The sequence below is a fragment of the Hydra vulgaris genome, chromosome 15 (genome assembly GCF_038396675.1).
Source record: "Hydra vulgaris chromosome 15, alternate assembly HydraT2T_AEP".
NCBI lineage: Eukaryota > Metazoa > Cnidaria > Hydrozoa > Anthoathecata > Hydridae > Hydra > Hydra vulgaris.
Genome location: NC_088934.1, coordinates 32,820,001 through 32,844,792, shown reverse-complemented (window position 1 = coordinate 32,844,792; position 24,792 = coordinate 32,820,001). Strand labels below are relative to the sequence as shown.

At 27.8% G+C, this 24,792-nt stretch overlaps 1 protein-coding gene across 1 annotated transcript in view; it reads left to right on the top strand.

Annotated features, from left to right (window-relative positions):
- LOC100199134 (mitochondrial inner membrane m-AAA protease component AFG3L2) overlaps positions 1–24,792 on the top strand; it is a 70,656-nt gene that overhangs the window by 6,443 nt on the left and 39,421 nt on the right. Inside the window, exons 2-3 of the mRNA XM_065819360.1 lie at positions 4,079–4,205; positions 6,178–6,461. Coding sequence (XP_065675432.1) covers positions 4,079–4,205; positions 6,178–6,461 — 411 coding nt within the window. The remainder of the gene's footprint in view (positions 1–4,078; positions 4,206–6,177; positions 6,462–24,792) is intronic.

Sequence of the window (24,792 nt, the reverse complement as noted above, 5' to 3'; positions counted from 1 at the left end):
GGTAACAGTTCTGGTCAGATCATCAAAACAAAGCATTATTTGTATGGTCATATATATTTTTTAATTCTGATTCACTCCCAAAAAGGCTGCAGGCAATTGGTAATTACTAGAAAACAAATAATAGAGTTAAAGAGCGAGGAAACGGTTGACAGAAGAATTAACAAGGTGTATGAGTCAGGAAAACATGAAGATGGGAGAGAGTTCCAAAGGGATGACGTGTGGGGGAAAAACTAGATAAATAAAAGTTTTTAGAGCATGCAGGGACAAATACAGTAAAAGGATAAGACATTGTTGAATGTTGAGTCAAACAAGAATGAGTTTTGGTTGATGGAACTAGAAATGATAGCTACTTTGAATAGGGACCATGATTGAGTTTGTAGAAAAGAGAAAGAAGCACAACCTTATGATGATGGGAGAGAAGTTTAAGTTTGGGGTGTATAGCAGGTCCGACTACATTTTAAAATGTATTCTATACAGAGACAAATGAGAGTTTTGTAAAAGTTGAGAATAAAATCATGAGTAAGAAAATAACAAGCATGGTAAAGAGTCGATACTATATTAGCAATCTTAGCAGATGCTAATATAATATTGACTGTATATATGGTTTCCATGAGAGGTCAGTAGTGAACAATAATCCAAGATAAATGAATAAGAAAATAATAAGAAAATGTAAAAAAGAAAACTCAGTGAAATGGTTGCCATTCATTAATATAGAAATGTTGACACTATTGTGATAGTTGTTTGCTGTAAATAACTGAGTTTTGTTGGAGTTGAAGTTCACAAAACACTGCAAGCCCCTATCTGTTACAGAAGTAAAATCAAATTCAAAGTTGGCTGCCTGTTCTAATAAAAAAGAGGAGACTTTTTGTCAAGACAGGAGAATAGAGTTAAGTTGTCAGCTAATATAGCCATTTTAGATGTCAGGAAAATCATTAATTTAGATATGGTATAAAACAAGATCAAGGATAGTACCTTGAACTACCCTAGAAGTAACTGGAAATGAAGAAGAGTGTTGAGCTTTGAGGATGACTTCAATAATACAGTTAGAAAAAAATATTTTTATTATCTCTAAAACTTTCCAAAATACACCATATTAAGCAAGCTTATAGAGAAGACCATCATGCCAAACTATATCGAGAACTTTAGATATGTCGAGAGAAATAGCCCTAGCCTCACCACCTCCATCAAATCACAATAAAATCTTTCAGTCAAAGCAGTTAGCAAGTCAGCCATAGAGCAAGAAAATAGAAAATTGTATTGGTTGTTGTTAGACATTAAGTTATTTGACTCAAGATGAGGTGTTTAAAATTTGTTGATCAAAGACTCAAGATCTTGTTAATAACAGAAAGAAGGCTTATTGGATAATAGTTAAAAGGGTCAGAATGTTCTCCAGAGTTTTTAAAAAATTGGAACCACAGATGCCATTTTTCAGCAAGCAAGTAAACAAGGTTCAGTCAAGCTCTTGTTAAATAGTTTAAGGAGAATTGAAGAGAGTTCTGGAGAGCACTTTTGTAAGATGACTGGAATGTTGTACGAACCACAAGCTGTAAAAGAATTTAATTTATATGAATTTAGCAACGGAAGCTGGAGTGATTCGAATGTCTAACAATTAGTTAATCTGTTTAACTGAAATGGTAGAAAGTGTATGGCCAAAAGATTAAAAGTTGAATTATTAGAACAAATCTTTGCAAATAGTTCAGCCTTATCTTTGGGAGAGGTAATAAGATCAGCTCTATGAATAAAAAATGGAATGTTAAATCTACCTTTGCTAATGACGCTGTTGAAAATTTTCTAGAGCTCTAGAGCGTAACTTTTGAGATGAGATATGAGATATAGTAATTTGGGAATAATATAATAGCGTGGGATTGCACGCCTGTTTGACCAAGACCGTATTAGTATCTGAGCAAAAAGATAAAGAACATTTAGAAAATGTTGAAAGGGTTTTGCAAAATCTGGAAAAAGCAGGAGTGAAGTTAAAGGACAGCAAATGTATGTTTATGTTGTTGAAGGTAGAATACCTGGGTTTTAAGTTTACAAAGGATAGAATTATACCGCTTGAAGACAAGTTAAATGCAATTAAGAATTCTTCTGAACCTAAAGACACTATTTAGGTAAAATTCTTTTTTGGCAATGTTCAACTATTATCACAGACATTTGCCAAACTTAGCAACAGTTGTGAAGCCACTGCATAGAGTTCTTCGGAAAAGAATATTCTGGTTGCAGGGGGTTGTAGGGGTTAAAGAAAAAGCTGCTTTTAATGGTACTTAGTTACATAAAGTACCTACTTCTCATTGCCTGTAAAAACTTTTTTCCTGCTAATTGGTTTTAGTTCTTTAGACAGCAAAAAAGTACAGAAAATAAATTTATTACTGAAAAAAGAACTAGTTTTGTTGTGTTATGCATTGTCTTATGGAATCAGAGTTGTCATTATACATCAGATAATAGAGAAAGACCAATTACTTTTATATCTAGAATGTTACCTGCCACTGAGTGAAATTACTTGCAAATTGAGAAAGAAGTGTTGTCCATTATTTACACTGTAAAAAAAGCTGCATCAATATTTATATGAGAGATTTTTTACTTTAGTGACTGATCACAAATCTTTATTAGGTTTTTTGGCTGAAGAAAGACCTATTCCAGCCATGTTCGCAGCAAGAATTCAGTGTTAGGCATTGACTCTTTCAGGTTAAAACAACTGTTTAAAATACTGAAATGGGACTGCACATGAAAAAGCCGATTGTATGAGTTTGCCAATAAAAAAAAGAAATCATTGGTAGCAAAATTTAGTTTTAATGATCTAACAAGCAAGTTTCAGCCAAAGATGTAAAATTCCATTCTATGTGAGATCCAATCATAAGTCAAGTAATAGATGTTGTTCTGAATGGGTGCAGTTTCCTAACTAATTAGGATTCAAACCATATGCAACAAGGAAATACAAATTATGAGTTAAGGATGGAGTTCTATTGTGGGGGAAAAGTTATATTGTGCTCATTCAGATATAGTACGCATGACAGCTTTGGCAAGGAGTTATGTGCTGTGGCCCAGCATAAACAAGGCAATAGAGGAAGCTGTATGCAGATGTTGGCACTGTGAAATGCATCAAAGAAATCTAGAAAGTGGGCATATCCATTATTGGGAGTATCCATTCAAATCATGGAGTCCAATACACCATTCTTTGGACACATGTTCTTGATTGCATGTGACGTTTATTCAAAATGGATTAATGCTGTAATCATGAAAAATGCAAAATCAGAAAATACAATTGAACGGTTGAGAAGTATATTTGCTGTTCATGGCATCTCCAAGATAATTCTTATTGACAACGGACCTTTTTTCAAAAGTGCATGTTTTGCCGCGTTTGTTAAAAAAAATTCTGTATTTTTTGGAGTATTCCGTGAAAAAAATGTTCATTTAGAACTATGGACCTAGGCCTCTGTTCTATCTCTATTAAAGTTCCAAGGTAGACTATTGGTGAAGTACATTCCTCATATAGTTTAATTATAATTGTTTTTATGAAAAACAAATATATTCTTCATCTTCAAAACTATAATAATACTAATAACAAGCAATAAACAAACAAATCAATAATAAAGTCAATGTAATAAAATCAAAATGGCAGCCCAGCAAAAAAAATCTAAAAAAATAGATGATTTTAAAGTAATGATGTCTCAAAAGTCCATTTAGTATCAATGCTAAAATTTTGCAAGTTAATCTATGTAATGTAAGTAACCATTTCTACATAGTAAGAAGAAAATCTGAGGCAGTGTATTACATTCCTGGTTCAATTTCCCATGGAATACCCAGGATTCCTAAAATCAAAAAACAATTTTTTGAAAGTATTTTATGTTTAGTTTCAAATGAAATAAATTTATGCAAATATATCAAAAATAATAATCATATTTATGATATATCTACTTCTTTTGTCCACCTAAATTCATATGGTTTTTTCAGAAAAAGAAAAAAAGAAGTAGGAATAATAAAAAAAACTTATCTCTGTCCCAATCAATGTAAACTCACACATACATGTGTGAGTTCATACATACAAACACGCACATGTATTTCTTAAATTTATTTTTAGGTTCATCAACTGAAAATCAACTCATGCAAATTTTCCACAAAATATTTATACAGCTCAGAACTACCTAGTGGTTTTGGAAAGTTTTTTCCAAAAGGTGCTCAGAAGAAAGCTGTTCCTCCAAAAAAGGGTAAATGTTTTTCTTATTTTTAAATTTTATTATTTTAAAAAGATCTCTAACTTTTAACAAAGTTTTACGACAAATTTAATTTTAAGAAATTAAAGTCAAAGATTTGATTTTTTTTTTTTACAAATTTATTTTTAAGTGATGTAGAAAAAATTGGGCTAAGCAAGAAAAATAAAGGAACTGTTTAGCAATTTTGTTTCTTTTGCGTGAATTAGAACAAAAAATCTTTAAAAGATCTTTTAATTTTTTTGCTTAAAAAATTATTTACAACAATTTTTGCTTTGGCAAAACTTCACAAAAAGTTTAAAAAAAACAAAACTTTATTGGCTCATATGTATTTTTTAACATACCAGGTCTTGATATCCTCTGGAGTTTTTTTAAATTTTATTTTACCCTCCCCCCCCAGGCCAAAAAGGCCACTACAGATAAGGAGGCTACTTAATTGTGGTTTTAATCCTCTCTTAACCCTCTCTCAACTCTATAACTCCAAAATACAGACCTTAATGAACAAGGCCCTGTGCGGACAAACAAATAGAGCGTGGTACTACCAGGGATGTGATGGGGATCGAACTCGGAGCCTTTTGCTTATGAAGCAAGCGCTTTACCACTACACTACTACTGCGTTAATAAACCATTCCTTGGACACATGTTTGCAAAGTAATCTATGTAATGTAAGTAACCATTTCTACATAGTAAGAAGAAAATCTGAGACAGTGTGTTACATTCCCAGTCCACTTTCCCATTGAATACTCAGGGTCCCTAAGATCAAAAAAATTTTTAAAAGTGTTTCATGTTTAGTTTCAAACGAAATAAATTTATACAAATATATCAAAAATAATAATCATATTTACGATAATTTGTTTTGATAAACAACTTCACTTCCAACAAGGCCACAAGCAACTACTATTAGAGTTAAAAGTTACTGGAGGAGAAAAAATTAAGTTTATAAAGCAAGATAACAATTAACTGACGATTTAAAAGATTTCAAGTTATATGAATCAGGAAAACAAGATGAGAGGAGCAAATTCAAAAACCCAAAGAGTTTTATTTACAGGACATTCATTATTTGAGTGCATGTTGGCAAATATTGTTTATGACTAGACTATTTAGTTATTGACCAAACTTCTGTTTAGATTTAGCTTGAAATTTTATTTTGAACTGATACCTTAATTTCCGTTTTGGTACTTTATATGAATTCAGTAAGAAACAAAATTTTGGTTGAAAACCATACAGGAAACCAAAATTTCAATTTTGTATAATTTGAAATTTTATCTTATTTAGAAAATTTTTTGACAATTTCCACTAAATACATCTAGATGAAACTTTAAGCCCATCTTTCACAAATTACTTAACTCTTTAGTTTGAAAGTATATCCATCTTCTTCTTTAAAATATTTAAATTGAAAATAATCAAACTATAGCAGTGTGTATGATATTTTGAATCTTGCACACATAAGATTTTGTTTAAAGAAAACAAATTTGGTTTAAATAGTTTAAATACAAAGTGAACAAGGATAAAATTTTGTCGATGTAAATGTTTATAGGTTTTTCTTTGAGCAATTTTGTTTTTCTTTCTATTTATGATTATTAATTTATTATTATTATATAAGATGGAAAAAAGTTGACAAAAAAATAAACAACAAATGTAAAAAAAAAACTATATCTAAATTTTGGTATTTTTTTCAGTAAAATGTTTGCTGAAATGTCGATTTCGATTTTAGTATTGAACTAGCTTTCTTGAAATTATGCATATTTCCTGTTTTGGTCAATCACTAACAATAATTAAGTTTTTATAATTGATTAAGATTTATATGTTTATTTTTTAATAATAAAATATTAAAAACTCTAAACTGTCTAATTTTTTTTGCACAAAATATATACGAAAACAGAAGTAGTTTAAAGAACTTTTAAGGAATTTAGTTATTATTTTTGCTTTTGTTGTTATCAAAATAATTATTTCTAAACTATATTTTTAGCATCAACTTCGAATCCATCTGGATTTGGGTTTTCTTCTGGGGGTAGTAACAATAATGGAGGACCAGAATGGTGGAAAGATTTGATGAAGCATCAGCAAAACATTCTTTTATTTGGTGGCGCTTGCTTTTTTGCTGCATACATGTACTTTCAAAGTGTGCCAACGACAAAAGAAATTAATTGGCAAGAATTTCGCACAAGTTACTTAAGTAAAGGGGAAGTAGATCGTGTGGTTATTGTTGATCGCAATACTGCAAATGTTTTTCTTAAAAGTGAGCCACAAAAAGTAATTCATTTTTTTTATTAACAAAAGTTTATTCCAATTAATGGTGCAAATAAATGTAAATCAAGATTAAAAAAAGTCATTTTAATTTTAATTTTAGTTTAGGTATTAACAGAAAGCCTAAAATTTTATTGAAATATTTAGTAACAGAAAAAAATTGTTTATAGTTTACGACAATTTTTTTTTTGTACATAAAGTTATTAAACAAAATGTAAAAAAAACATAAAAGAAATATAGATAATAAAAACTTTTATTTATCATCTTGCAAGCACAAGAGTATTTATACAACTTTTGATTGCAATAAAAAAAAATTACTTAATTTTCTATTTAATAATAGAAAATAAATTAAAAATAAAAAAAAAAGGTTAAGTTTTATTTTATCTTTATTTTATACTATTTTTTTTTAACTGTAATGATTCTTTCGCTTTTTTTGAAAAACACTAATACTTTAAGCTTGAAGCTCATAATTATATAATTTATTTTTGATAAAAAAATCATTTAATTTAAAACTAATTTAATAAAAATATATAATTTTATTCTGATAAATAAAAAATTGCTTTTACAAACAATTTGTTTTACTAAAACAAAAATTAAAAAGATTCCAATTGATTTTTTTTATATTAGGAGAAAAGCAAATAAATCTTTTTTTTTTTTTATTTTAATGTCTAAATACAAATATTTATTTAATTCTTATTTTTATTTATGTGTTTTTATATATTTTTATTACTAAAATAATAAAATTTATGTCAACTAAAATAAGAATACATAAACAAATAAAAAAACAATAATATAAATATTTTTAATTAACAAAAAAATGAATAATAATGAAATATACTCATAGCCTCCCCAAACTAAACCCTCAGTCAATGAGGATGTAAGTCACGGTTAGATAAAACTTAGTTGTAGGGTTGGGGTCAAATACATTTGAATAAATACAAAGACATTAATTTTAAATTTCCTAACCCAAATTCAAATACAAATATATGTAATCGGTATTTTTCTAATACAAATACAAATATTTGTAAATTACGTTAAGAAAAAAAAGGAAGACTTTTTTCTTTTACTAATAAAATTGAAGAATTAAAACTAGTCTTTTAACAAATAACTTAAAAACAATTTTTTTTAAATGATTTCAGTGTTAAAAGTGAAAGAAACATCAAATCTCGTGGTTTTTCCTAAAATAACATCGACCAATCCAATTTATTACTAATACATTTCAATCAAATACAAATACAAATATTTTTGATCACTTTTTATTCAAATACAATATATACACAAATAAAATAATAAAGTCTATTATTATCAAATACAAATACATATTTGACCTCAACCCTGTTCAGTTAATGTAGTAGCAACTCCTATATCAGTTGATGTATGTACTGAAGCACCCCCAGCTCCCTTTTCAGTATGATGTCAGAGTGATGATCTAAGTGTGCTTTTATAGTTGTGTATATACATATATATATATATATATATATATATATATATATATATATATATATATATATATATATATATATATATATATATATATATATATATATATATATATATATATATATATATATATATATATATATAAAAGTAAGCAATTTTAGTTGACGACTTTTTATTATTTTTTAACTTTTAAATTATTCTATATGCAGTAAGATAAAAATTTTATTTTATTGTAATGATTGATTTTTACGAAAAACGCTAATACTTCAAGCTTGAAGCAAAGATCATAAGAGTACAATTTAATTCAGATAAAAAAACTATTTATATTATAAATTCAAAACTAATTTAATAAAAATATATAATTTTATTCTGATAAAAAGTAAAAATAATTTAATTTAGATTTAAAAAATATATAATTTAATTTTTGTTTAAAAAATATACTTAAGTTTATTAAAATTAAAGTTAATGCTTGGGTTTAATTTGATTGTCAAATTTATTTAAAGTTATTACTAAATATTATTCGATATTTAAATTTTAGTTATTCTTAAAAAAAATTAGCTCATTTTTATCACATATATGTTTTCGGCTTTCCTTCCTAAACATTTTTTGTTTTACTCATAATTAAATTTTAGATAAACTTTTTTAAAAATGTAATATTAAATTTAAATATTTAATATTAAAAAAAAAAAAATTGTAAAAATAAAAAAAAAAGTTAAATAATATTTAACTCGTTTTGCTGTATTTAATTTATTGCAATAATTTAAAAATAATTTAAAGTTAATGTCTTTAAAAAATAACAAAATAAAGATAATTTTATGACATCAAATTCACATTAAGCTATTGCATTAAGCATTTTTTATTTAAAGCAAATCCTGTATATATATATATATATATATATATATATATATATATATATATATATATATATATATATATATATATATATATATATATATATATATATATATATCAACCCTCCGAATAAGGAAAAACGAGGTTGGCAATATTTTGCCAACCTCAATCTTTAAGAGGTTCGCATCAGGTTGCCAAAAAAATTTGTTACAAAGGTCATACCATAAAAAAAAGAAACAAGGTCTGCAATTTTCTGCTGACCTCAAACACTTTTAGATCAGCAGTTAGGTCAGCATTGCCAAATGCCGACCCTAATTTCCTGCCTGCACATTTAAGCATGATTTAAGTATTTTAATATATTTTAACTGAGGCGTGATCTAAGCATTTTAACTGATTTGAACCGGCTATGATGTAGTCGATACAGGTAATTTATAAATTAAAATATATATATTAGGATGCATCAAATGCCCCTTACTTTCAAAAAATAGATCTGTCCCTATTCGTAAAACTTTTTATTGGTTCTCACAAAAATGACTCAAAAATTTTTCAAAAATCTAATTGGGTTTAAGGACCACCTCAAGTATAAACTTTTCAAATTGACCCTAAATGCTGCTAAAAAATTCATCATTTTATAAAAAACAGTAAGAAATAATTATAATCAAAAAACCTTGTAAAAATGTACTTATTTTTGTTTTTAGTTACAAAATATCATTTTCAACACAGTTAAGTTCTAATTATCTTATATATTATTGTTGAACTTAATAGTAGTAGTAGCAGCAGCAGCAGCAGCAGCAGCAGTTCCATATAATGCCCACTTGTGTGTGTTTGACACAGAACTCTTGACAACCATTAACGCCAAGGTAATGGCAAGTCCTTTGCACTTTTTATAAGGTAGTATAAGAAATTTACATACAGATATGTAAATATATATGTAATAACAGCATGTTGTTTAAAATATACGAATGTGAAAATTCCAGTGGTACCTACAAACTTCTGTAAGTGTAAATGTCTTTAGCACAAGTTGAATTTGTGGACATGATATGGAACAATCGTGTATAATATATGATTAATTTAAGTATTTTATATAACTTTAGTATTTTATTTTAACAATTAGTTTTTCCGCGACCGTCGCAGCGTGACAACCCTCTTTTTTTTGGCTTAAGCCTTTAACATTTTAATATTAATAACTAGTATCCGGCGTGACCAGACACATTTGGGTAATTATAAACCAGGTAAATGGGCTGTTTTTAATAAATTTAAAACTTAGTAGAGAGGTATTGGACAAATATATAATTACACCTTCATAAAAATAGTTCTTACATAGTAATCTTCAGAACATGCCCATATTATATCAGTGACAAATCGCATCCATATTATATTGCTGTCATATAAACAACGTTTTAAAGTTTTTTGGTGATTTTATCTGAATACGTAAGTTGTTTCACTATATACTTGGCACTTAAATAGGGTCGGATTTCTATTTTCCCATTATTGTTGTTAATTAGGTTCGGTGCAAATATTTCTGGTTTTGCTAGTGCTTTTGTAAAAAACTCATCAATTTTAAATTTTTTTCTTGTATTTATAACATCTTTCCTAGAAACAAAATAGACATTGAAATTAGTCTCATTTTTAACAGCTTCATGAAAAGTTATGGCATGAGTTATTATAAATTTTCTCTTGATTATTTTTTGTGTTGCTATTCTTTTAACGGTCCCACCAATAGTACGTACTGATCCTTTCCCATGTGAAGCAGCAAAAAAGTTCCAGAATAATTTTAAATCATATTGTTCTTCCAACCAGGGTATTGCTGATGCAATAAAACGATTTATAAATTGATTACTTGGCTCGTCTGTCTAAATCTGTAGTATTTTAACACTTGATTTTATATGGTAAGATAATAAATTATGAACAAATACAAGAATAGATTTTTTTTGAATGGCTTAAATCATCTGAAACTATGACAGATGACGAGAATGAATTTTGGTACTGAAATACAGCAGTAAACACAGTAACTTGCTTCTTGTACCAATGTGCTGACTGCACTTCATCTTGCCACAAAGTTAAAAAAATTTTCAGCAAAATTCACTTGAAGGGCGACTGTGTCTGGATTACTTTGAAGTTGGATCTTATGATCACGATGTCTTTGATTGTTTCTGTTTAATAAAATAATGCCAAAGAAATGAAGGTAAAGATTTTGAAAAAGTGCTGTAAAGATTATTAACTCTTCCCTTTTTTAATCTTTTTAATATATTCTTTTCCATTACCATCTGCAACTTTTTCCCATTGGTACCATGTAATGCATTTATTCTTGTCAATTTCATTTAAAGCATATAGATTATGAAACTTTACAGCATCTTTTCATGTTGTACACATATTATTATAACCAATATCTTTTTCACTATCACATACAATGCTTAGAGGAAATTCATTTGAATACAGTAGAAAATTTGAATCAAACTTGTGCAGGGCTTCAAGGATAAGAATTATATTTTGATGTCGTTGAGAACAACAAACGTTTTTTGATATTGAACTAAAAGCACATGTGATGGGTGTAAACTAGCAAACTTTGATTTTCCAACTGATTCTTCAGAATAATCTCCTTTAAAAACAGCATAAGCTTCATTAACATTCACATAACAAATGACGCTTTTGCAGTTTTTTTCTTGTACTTTAATCTCACCACAATGGTGTCTCTTTTACCGGGTGCTTGAGAGGATATATCATCACGCTGGTAAAAATCAAGAACCAATTTTACAGTTAAAGCATCTAAAATCTTTTCACTAAGTATTTTTTCTGGACTAGAGGTTTTATTCATTTTTGTTAAAAGTTTTTGTACAACCTTAGCTGTCTTTCTTTGTGATCTTGGTAGTGCTGATTCGGCTCTCTTAACAGCTTTTCCAAGAGTGCTTGCAGATTTATAAGAGGGTGATGTAACAGCTACAGTTTTTGATTCTTCTATTTTTTGTCTGCTCTTTCTCTTTCAATGCCTTTCTTTTTCTTGTTGAGCCTCCAATTTAGCAAGTTGTCTTTCTTTTCTCCTTTTTAATTCTTTTTCTTTAAATACTTTTTCACCAAATTTTTTTAACTGCCTTTCATGGTATTTCCTTTGACGTTTAGCATGAATAAGAGGCATGTTAAACCCTTGAAAGATTAAAAAAAAGCAACACAATAGTTATGGAGATGGACGTATTACATCCAAGGCTCAATGGAGTTACATCTATTCTTTAGAGAGGCTCTATGTATCTCAAAAGAGAGTCTCAAGGATAACTGAGCAAATGTTGCCTATCCAAAACATACCTTTATTTTGTAGTTTTTGTAGAAAACGTCAAAAAAAGTTAACTGCACAATAATCTGGCCGATTAAAGTTGATAAAAACTCAATTGTGGTTTCAGTTTAGCAGTTTTAAATATTGTTTTAAATTTTGTTAAAAATTGTCACACCTTGACGTCATGGCGTGACATAAAAAGATTTTAAAAATAACTTGAGCTAATTATTTTTTTAAACATGTTAATATTTTTTTAGATGTACTAAATCGAGTTCTCATTGCGCTGGAATTTTGAAATCCTAAGTTTTTTGGTTGTCTTAGAAATAAAACTATTGGTACCCTTATTGTCACAGCGTGACAATAGTGGTAATAATATTTGATTAAAATAAATGGTTTTCTAAATTCGTCTGGCAGTAAGTATGTTTTTATCATAAGTAACAATGATTAGTGCAGCTAAAAACCCGATTGCAATGAGCAAGACAGTTTTTGAATTTTTTATAAGTTCAATTGAACTTTGGCAATTAAATATGATTTAAATTATCGCAAAAACGCCTATTTTTACCATCCACGTCATTTCAGCCCATATAATTTTGTATGGTAGCGGCATACTATAACAAACTATATATTTTCTGAAAGAGGAGAAGTAGAGCTTTCTACTGATATATATTATTATGTATATTGGCTTTGTTTCATTTTTTCATTTTTTGTGAGACGGTCGTGGAATTGGTCATATACACATCAAATATATAACATATATATATATATATATATATATATATATATATATATATATATATATATATATATATATATATATATATGTATGTATATATATATATACAGCGTGGAAAATAACGGGCGGTCAACGGTCACTGACCACCCGAAATGACTGAAATTGCTATTTTGACCTCTCAAAACGAATTCTTCCCGGTCAAAGTGGACCGGTTGAAAAAAAAAGAGTTATATAATGTTTGACAAATTATCAGGATGCCTTTAAAAGTGCATATACCAAAATTTTATAAAATGTAAATCTTTGAAAAAAGCTTCTAAAATAATTTTATCCTTTGTACGCTACTTTAAATCGCTTCGTTAGTGAGTATTATAAATGACGTAAACTATTAATTTTTTTTGCTTCACTTATCAAGACTAATTTCATTTTAGTGGTGGTGAAATCCATAACTGCTTTTTTCATAAATGATTGAAGTTCTTATTTTATTATTGTTTTAATAATAATATAATATTAACTAAGAACATTTTTTTATTCCTACATTTTATTTATATTTTCTTTACATCATTTTACTTATTTTTCTTTTTTTCTATCTTTTGCTTTTAAATTTTACCTTTTGCTGCCAATTGCAATGAAAAAATACCTTTATTTTTTATTTTTAGTTTAATTTATCCGTAGTCAACAAAACTTACAAATTATCGACTAAAAGCCGCACACCAAGCCCTTCTGTGATGAAAATAAATTTCTTAGATTTCAATTAGTTAACACTCCGGAAAATAGAAAGTTCGTATTTGAAATTGTCGAGGTTCTTATGTTCTCTATTTTAAAGACTCTTGGTTCGGTTGACGCTGAGTGACTGAGAAGTTAACTTTAATATTTAGATAAATTTAAAATTACCAAATGCGCGTTTGCTTTTTTTTTTCTACTATTAAAATTTAAAAAATATATATACTGTAGTATAAAGTTTCGTTTTAAGTAACTTAAATAATTTTGATAGTAATTCATAAAACAATTGTCATGATTTTATTAAATATTAGTTCAGCATCTGCCGACGAGAGGCATTAACATTATTATCAACTAAATAACATTAATAGTTTATAAAATGATTTTAAATAAAAATGAATGAAAGATATAAAATGATACAAATGAGATATAAAATGTGCAATCATTTTTCTTTTTCAACGTCGGTAACGACTGAAGTTCTTATTTAACCATTATTTAAAATCAATGTATGTAGCTACGAACATTTTCTCCTTTTTTTTCATTCATTTTTCTCGTAACCTTTTCCCTCAATTTCTGAAGTCATAGCAATGAATGAGTTTTTTTAAATAAGTTTCAAATTAACAATTGCGAATTTGAACATTTTTTATATTACTAAATTGTAAGAGAATCGTCAAACATCAGCACTTCAAAATGGAGGCGACTAAAAAGAGACAAACAACACTTTCATTTTTAACACAAGCAGGATCGGAATTAAAACCACCTGTTGAAAAGAAGAAAAAACTCAATAGTAGAAAATTACAGCTAACAACAGCTCAAAAATGGGTAAACACTACTCTTGCAAAATATAATGCAAATGAATGGCTAGAGATATTATATAATGGAAACTATGTTACAGCATTACAATGCACTGTATGTTGTCAGTATACTAAACAAATTGATATTTATAAAGGATATACGCCAGAATGGGGAAGCGATGAAGGTAGTTGTAGGATACAGCACAGTGCCGCAGTTGATCATGCAAATGGTTTGCCACATCAAAGAGCCTACGAATTAGCAATGAAAAGTAAAGGAATGGATGTAAGCGAACGAAATGATAAATTAAGCAACCTGCAGAAAGAAATGCGGCAAACTGATATTTTATCGGGCCTGAAAACCATGACCACAAAAGATCTAAATTTAACAAAAAAAAAATTTGAGGTAGCATACTTTATTGCCAAAGAAGAGCTTCCGCTTAGCGTATACCCTAAAATACTACGTTTGGAAGAAAATCATGGTGTAGAGTTTGGCCAAGCATATAGAAATAAAATAACTTGTGGAACTTTTATTGATTACATTGGATTGAGTTTGTCAAATATTCTCAGAAATAAGTTGAAAACACGAAATTACTTCAGTATTTTAATTGATGCATCAACAGATGTATCTGCAATTGAAAAAGAAGCTATATTTATTATCAGTTTCGATCCTACTCCAATAGGAAAGACCGAGATATGCGTTGAGTGTTCTTTTCTTTCTATTTCTGATCTTGAACATGGAACATCTGAAGGAGTTTTCAATAAAATTAGTCAATCCCTTGAATCAGAAGGTATCGAAAATTTTAAAACTAAATTAGTTGGTTTTGGTGCTGATGGCGCAGCTGTAAATAGAGGAAGTAGAACAAGTGTAAATGTATTACTTCAGAAAGAAATTCCATGGGTAACTTTTGGTTGGTGTGTTGCACATCGCCTTGAGTTAGCGTTAAAAAATAAATTTGCACAAATGAAAGCGTTTAATGATGTCAATAACATCATTTTGAAAATGTATAACATTTATAAAAAATCCCCAAAAAAGTTACGACAGTTAGGAAACCTTGTTGCTATCCTTGAAGAGGTTAATTCATTTGACATTGCAGGTATTCGCCCCAAAAAAGCATCAGGTATATTGGATTTTTTTTTCAATTTTAACTATAAAAAATACTTTATAAAATAATATACTTTATTAGATGCTGGTTTTTTATACAAAAGTTCTTTATAAAACAGTATTTTGAGCAATAAAAACTTTTTATAAAATAAAATACTTGTGCAATAATAAATAGGAACACGATGGATTGCACATAAAATTCAAGCACTTGAGATGATCTTAGACAAATATGGAGTATATATGAAACATCTCGAAAACATGACTGCAGATTTCAGTTTTACTCAAGCAGAAAGAGCAAAGTTTAAAGGGTATCATCAGCAATGGAATCATGGACGAATACCGCTTTATATAGCATTATTCATAGAAGTTTTATCGCCAGCAAAGTTGTTATCTTTATCTTTTCAAAGCAGCGAAATTGATTCCGTAGTATCATCTGGATTTATTGAACAAACTAAAAAACAGTTAAGTCGCTTGAAGAAAAAAGAATTTAATGATTTACCAACTGTCAAACGTTTCCTTGCAAAAGTAAAAAACAATACTGGTAAGTATTCATTCCAAGATGTTGAGCTTCATGACTTTACAAACGCACTAACTTTAGTTAAGAATTCGAAATCAATGATTGTATCGTTAATTGCCGAATCCATAGAAGAGCGTTTGGAAACACAAAATACAGTTCCTGATATGTATGGAATGTTAATCCTAAACACTGGTAGCTGGTTTCAAAATAACACCAATAATTCATTTGCTGATGATAACATCGAAAAATTGTATGACTTTTATAGTATGCCGTTACGTAATGCTGGCTTTACTGGGAGTGTAAATAATATGTTAGATGCTTGGCATAACTTAGTTGATTACACTGTCAAATATTTGGCACCAGATAAAACTGAGTACCGTAAAGTATGGTATCAAATTTTTTCGAGTTCTATGAAAAAAGATTGGAGTCCAGTTCTACTTCTTGTTGAATTGTTGTTCGTATTGCCTGTTTCGAATGGAAAGGTTGAGCGTCTTTTTTCTCTTATGAATAGAATTAAAACTGACACAAGAAATCGCTTAACTGAAAAACGGCTCAATAATTTAATTCGGGTGTGTACTGATGAAACAAATAGTGGAGAATTTGATGTGAATCCTGCCATTGAATTATGGGCCGAAGATACGTTGCGAAGGCCTACACAAGAAAGTCGAAAAACTTATTCAAAAAAAGAAAAGAAAAAAATAACTATAAAAACATTAATTGATTTAGAATCGTCATCAGACGAGTCTTTAGATTTAAAATTGTCTTTCGATGAAACTTTGGATAATGAATCAGATGAAACGTATATCTAAAAACATCTTTAAAAAAACATTTTTAAGTTATATAAAACTTTGTTTTTTGTAACTTAGGCAATTATTATAGTTGTATTACATAAAACGATACTTGATTAAGTATTCAGTTTAAATTTTTTTGATATAACATAAAAATGTGTATTTTTTATTTTTTTAAAAAATAGAATACAAATAAAAAAGGAATACGAGTTCGTTCATTTTAAAGTATCAAGTTATTGTTTTATTTACAAAGTTTCGTCATGCAAACGTAATTCGTCATGCAAATGTAATTGCTACGTTAAAAATTTAAACCAAAATAAAAATTAAAATTTTGACCGCCCAATAAAAACAACTGACCGTCAATTTTATGTATTAGCCGGTCAGTTTGACCGCTCGCCTTTGATTTCTTATTTTCCACGCTGTATATATACATTAAATATATAACTTATATATATATATTTATATATTAAATATATATAACCTATATATATAACCTATTTATATATATATGTATATATATATATATATATATATATATATATATATATATATGTATGTATATATATATATACATTAAATATATAACCTATATATATATATATATATATATATATATATATATATATATATATATATATATATATATATATATATATATATATATATATATATGTATATATATATATATATATATATATATATATATGTATATATATATATATATATAAAATATATAACATATATATATATATATACATTAAATATATAGCGTATATATACATATATATATATATATATATATATATATATATATATATATATATATATATATATATATATATATATATATGTATATATATATATATATATATATATATATATATATGTATATATATATATATATATATATATATATATATATATATATATATATATATATATATAAAATATATAACATATATATATATATATACATTAAATATATAGCGTATATATACATATATATATATATATATATATATATATATATATATATATATATATATATATATATATATATATATATATATATTAGGGCATCCAATACTGGACCAAAAACAGTTTTTCGGTATTAGGTTAAGTGAAAACCGAAATAGCGGTATTAATACCGGTATTTACAATTACTAAAAAAAAATTAAGTAAAACCCAAAGCAACAATTAAATGGTTCCAAAACTTTATTTTTTAAGTTAAAATAATATATATAATTAATTAATTTGAAACAAAAAACATAAAAAAGTTATTTATTATTAAAATAGGCCTGCAAAAAACATAAATTATTTAAAGTTTCGTCATTTAAAGATGATCGAATTTTCGTACATAACATTCCCGATGAAGAGAAAGGCCGTTTAGCTTCTAAGCTCGTTGAGGGAATAGTTAAAATATAATTGTAGACCAACGTCAAGTTGGTACCACATGTACCGTCTTCCTCAAATATAGAAAGTTCTTTTCGTACCACTTTAGTCAAATCATTAATATTTCGCTTTCTTTTTGGTACTGTTTTCATTTTATTCTCATTATTTATGGCAATGTCTAGCTGTTCCTTTAATGTCATACTCAAAGGTTTGTCTTCGCACATTATGGTATCTTCGTCATCATCTGTTTCTGTAGGGAATGCTGTAGTTTCAGTTTGTACGGATGAGAGCTGCTGGATAAGATGCACAATTAAATTTACCAAAGCAGTTTTAGTTAGCCGATCAAATATGGTATCTGAACCAAAATTATTTTGGGCTTGATCTCCCTTTATGAAGATATTGTATGAGATAAGATAAATTTGTGCGTCTTTCTTTTATTCTTTTAATTAAGGAGGACTTCATATTGTTACTTAATGGTCCTTCGCCTAAATTTTGCAGCATAAATGCCAGGGTAGCATCAGCTGATAGTAGATTAGCGTCTCTCCGACATAAAGCCTCTACAGCCAATTTCACTAGTAACAACATAGAAACTGTTGATAATATTAATTCTAATTCAGATTCCGTAAAATTAATACTCGAGTTTAAGTCAATCAGGGCTTTTTGAATAGAATTTTTTAGTTTATAAAAACGCTCTAGCATAAAAAGTAAGCTGTTACATCTGGTCTTATTATCTAATATTAATGACAGGTTATTACCCTGTTCAGTTTTTACATAAATTTGAAGGGTTTTTGTTGGTGATCGTCTGAACAGCTTTGCAACTTTTCTAACTTTGCTTATCAATGGAGCCAAATTATTTGCAAGTCCATTTGAATTTGGTGAGCTCTGAAAAATCTTTAGTCCGTCTAAATGGTCTTCATTATATTCATCGGAAATCTCACCAGCACTATCTTCATCAGATTCAAAATAATCATCTGTCGATTCCATAACTGTTATTTTATACAAGACCTCAACCACAGCCAAATGGATTCCATGGGTTAGACAAAGTTGTTGGTCGATGGACATTAACTGGCCTACTTTCTTCATAACCGAAACACCATCTGTGGAAATACATACAATATCGTGATAAATTTTTAAGTTGTGTTCTTTCAGTATGTTTTCAATTAACTTAACACACATTTCTGCTGTGAAATATCCGTTAACTTTTGCTAAACCCAAATTCCAAAATCTATTTCGAGAATAAACATTAATGTTCAAATAATGTCTATTTTTTACCGAAGTCCACTCGTCAAACGTAAGACTAAATTGATTTCTTTGACGTTGAAGTTCAGATAATTCTTTTATTATTGAATTTCGAATTTTAGTAGCATATTTCATAACTATTTGGCGAATGGATTCAGGTGATTTTGGCACATCAAAACCTCGAGCTATCAGAGATTTTCTTAGCTCATTAGATGTTATAAAAACTCTGAATGGTAAGCCATCGGTGGCCGTCATTTTAGCTAAAACATTTGGCAGTGTATCTTCGTCTTCATTTTTCGTATAAAGAGTTATAATTTTATTTCTGGGCCTAACGAGTTGCAAATCAGGCGTAGTCGAAACACCAGCAGTAGATGGCGAAGTTGAAACTTCAACTTGATAACGTTTCAATAAATTTATTTGGTGAGAAGTCCTTAAATGTGTATGGAGTCCACTAGTCGAGCCACCACAGGTCTTCATTTTTCTAGCACATTTTTACATTTTGCTGCAGCTCCAGACTTTTCGCGCAAAAAGTAATTCTACACAGAGTTTTTGTCCTGAAGTCCTTTTTTAAAATCTTCAAATACTTTTGGTTTATCAGCCATGGCAGCACATTTATGAATACTATAATTTGCAAAATATGAAAAATAATATTGAAATATAAAATAAATAAATATTAAAAATTTAGAAAAATGAAGATAAAGATATGAACTTATATGAATTTAATATAATTATATGAATTACATATTGAATTTTATGAACTTTTCATATAATTATATTTTATTTCGTTAGATGTGTTATAAACTGACTGTTATTATGTGTTTAAACTGACTGCGAATCATAAACAAAAATAATATAAACTACACATATATATACACATCATTTTGCAATCGCAATTCCCAAGCAGTCTTAAAAAGTGTGCTCATACAAGCCTATAAGTCATTACTTCCAAAATCGTTTTCTATTTTGAGAAGTCGTCGTTTTAAGCACGTGCAAACCAGTGATTACAAAATATCAAATATCAGACAAGATTTAAAACATGAAAAAAAATATAACATCTCTATATTATATGAATAAAAAAACATAACTAAATCTGTAATAGAGATGTAGTTATGTCTTTATATTATATAGAGATGTTTTTAGGCTTTTTTTATCTTGCCTATGAATATGTTTGTGTTAAATATTTATGCTTTTTAAATTTATTCTTTGTCTTTATTTGTTGTTGTTATATTTTCAAATATATATAAAACAAATAAAATGAAGCACAACACAACAAAGTTACAAAAAACAAAGTGAAAATTTTTTTTGTTATCCATTTTTATAATCAAAGTTTTTTTTGGTGATATTTTCATGCTTATAACTCTCTAAAAATGTCTGTGTCAAAAAACTCACGAAGTCTAATGGAACAGTTTCTGTGCGATGAAAAAAATAAGTGAAATACCGGTATATACCGTTATTGAGAACTCGGTATCGGTAATAGAAAAATGGCTGGTAAACCGGGATACCGGTTTTCGGTATACCAGTATTGGATGCCCTAATATATATATATATATATATATATATATATATATATATATATATATATATATATATACATTAAATATATCACATATATATATATATATACATATATATATGTGTATATATATTAAATATATAACATATTTATATATATCTATATATATACATATATATATATATATATATATATGTATATATATATATACATATATATATATATATATATATATATATATATATATATATATATATATATATATATATATATATATATATATATATATATATATATATATATATATATATATATATATACATTAGATATATCACATATATATATATATATATATATATATATATATATATAAATATACATATATATATATATATGTATATATATATTAAATATATAACATATTTATATATATATATATATATATATACATATATATATATATATATATATATATATATATATATATATATATATATATATATATATATATATATATATATATATATATATATATATATATACACACACACACACACACAGGGTGTTCGAAAATGGTTGACCCCATTTCGTAGTCCAATAATTTTGGCAAATTTTGTTGGTATGACCTCAAATTTCACAACTTGTGTAGAAACGTTTTAAGTTTATGTGTGTAACGTTTGGCATTTCTATCTTTTCAGGTTAAGAAATGCCGCTCACTTTGAAAGAAAAGGTATTTTGCATGTTAGAGTATGCTCGGACTTAGTCACCTAAGACAGTGCAGTGTGCCTTCACAAAATTTCCAAAGAAGGCACCAACTACAAAAAAAATAGGACTTAGCACTAAATATTTTAAGAAAAGGGCTGCTTATGCGTATCTAAATCGCCAGGATGGCCATCAACATCAGCAGAGACAGTGGAGCAGGTTCGTGAAGCCTTCCTGCATAGTCCTTGGAAGAGTGTTAGATGAGCAAGTGTGGAAACCCACATTTCACAAACAACAGTTTGGAGAATTCTGAGGAAACAAATGTGATTTAAACTTTACAAGCTGCAGCTCGTTCAGACCTTAAGACTGCGATAAGCGACAAGTTCAAGAATTTTGTGTTGAAATGCAAGATAAACTCAAAGACAATTTCGATGATCTGCTAGTTTTTAGTGATGAATCCACATTTCAAACAAGCGGCAAAGTTAATAAACATAATGTTCGCATTAGGAGCAAAGAAAATCCTCATCACACAGTTGAACATGAGAGGGACTCACCAAAAGTGGTTCGCAAAGTCACAGGCGGCGCTCATATTGAACATTTATGAATATCTGTCATAGAACCAACAAATAATTGTGCTTTTCTTTGTAAATTTAACCAATAAAACTTATGACCTTCGACATAAAGTGTATTTAGTTTCATTAGGATCCAGAGTATTTTCCAAGATGGAAATGGGTATTTAGAATAGGGTCAACCATTTTGGAACACCCTATATATATATATATATATATATATATATATATATATATATATATATATATATATATATATATATATATATATATATATATATATATATATATATACACACACACAATGTACCTAAGTTACAGGTCTGGTCAGCTAATATGTATACATACATATATATATATATATATATATATATATATATATATATATATATATATATATATATATATATATATATATATATATATTTTCCCCCACCTTTTCCACAAAATTTTTGATTATTGAAGGTTGTCATTTGATTTCTGGTGCATTTGGATGAGTACATAGAAAAAATCATATTCATTTTTATTTAAAGTTTTATTTACTACCTCCTCCAGTGCGTTGAAAATTTTAGACTTTTCTTGAAATCTCCTTATTTTAGGCTACTAATGCACCAAAGATTGCACATTAATTTAGTCAATTTTTGCAATGAAACAAAACTTTCAGGAAACAACCACGTTTTATTGTTCCATCAATATATTATAGTAATTTTTATTCATAGATATAGTTTGAAAATCTAACAATTTATTTTCTTTCAATTATTGCTTTTTTTTTTGTTAAAAACATTCAAATCACAAATATAGACTCAAAATCATAATCAATCACTTTATCACTTTAATATTATACAATATGGTTAGTTAAAATGTTGCTTCAAAAGTTAATCAAATTTTTTTGGGTACTAACTGAATGTTTGGCTCTATATTTTGCTATCGACTGAAGAATATCTTGCTTCAATGCTTCATTTACGCACACTTTCGGCAAGATCATTTACTACATGTAGTTTTAGTGCTGTATTTCCCCCATTCCTTACAACTAACTTGACATCATTCAAGATAGTTCTTTATAAATCCAAGGTTCTCAAAAACCAACCAACTCATGCATCCTGCAAATGATGACAGATAAGAAGTATTCGGATTTTTGTATTGCTCTTGAAAATTTGGCTTGCCAGCAGTATGTTTAGAGTCAGAGTTAAACAGCTTTTTAGCAACACTTTCTCTAACTTCAGACATTAGTTCCTCGTCAGCTATGGAGAAAATAACTGTTCTCTGGTCGTGATACCAATGATGTTGTTTCATCATGTCAATGCATGCTTGGGCAATATCAAATCTTTTAATTTTATAATTTCTATATCTCTGATTGCTTGTAAATCATATAAAAATCAAACTACGAACTAAGAAGGCAAAGTTCAAGATTATAGATTGATTTAACAAGATATCTTGCATGATGGAAGGCACCAGGTCTTTTAAAATGAAATCCTGTGACAAATCCGCCTAAATATACAACTGTTAACTGGCAAACGTACTTATAGTCACCTCTGGTGACTATAAGTATGTTTAACGTATAAATACGTTTCTTTTAAATGTATTTAATGTATTAATACGTTTTCTTTTAAAGCTTCACTGCAAAACTGTAAGACTTTATCAACCTAAAAAAAATATTTATTCAATTAATTATGAGAAATTATTTGTTTGTTGATAAAAAATATGCTTTATTAATGTTATGTATTTTATTTCCTAATAATAAGTCTTAACAATTTAAAATCTCTAAAATGTTTTTGTCTCACCTTATTTTCAAAAAATGTTCAAGGGTTACTTTTCCAGTCAGACTTGTTTGTCTTCTTATAATTTATTCCTTTAGCAAACATTTTATCCCAGTTATCATGTAACGTTTTAAATGTATTGTCTGCAGGTCCAGTTATAACTTTGCCTGTCGTTTTTTCCATTTCTTTAACTCGGAGTTCTACAACATGGTGTCTACATGCTAACCAAATTAGTGGTTTGCCTCTCTATCTCTCAATAATTGACACTGCTTCATTAATCCATCCAGTATTACTTGCAATTGTATCAAAGGATACACTATCAACTGCTTCAAAAAGATTCCATTCATTTAAAACCTTTTTTATTGCAGTAGCCTGGGTTATTCCACACCCATCAGAAATTCCAATTACTCCAATAAGCTGGGGCTAATTGAGATCTAGTTAGCTTACAATCACTGCCAAGCATTCCACATTTTTGCCATGATTAAGAACATCTGTAATTTTTTTTGTGTCCAGGTGAAGAGTCAGAGATAAGTGTTTAGCTTTTAAGATAAAAGATTCCTTTATTTTAATTCCTTCATTTGTTAAGACCATTTTGTTATGCCTTCTTGAAGTTGTTTCTGATAGTAAAGACTTATTCAAATCTCCATTAGGCAATGATACTTGCAATTATAGCTAGATATAATTAGGTATAATAGGTCAAGTATCATAAATAGGCATTTATGATACTTGCAGTTATAGCTACCTGACCTGTTGAAAAAATATTGTATCTTTTTGCAACAATTGATGTTGATTTAATTATATCTTTAGGCAAAGAAACTGTTACAAAATCGTCAGTTTTTTTCCTTTTTGAATTGTATTCTTTAAAGTCTATATTTAACTCAGTTTAAAAATTCAGTATCAGAATGTTTTTGAAGACTTGGTTAAAAAATGTTGTCAGACTATTGTTGACCTATCATT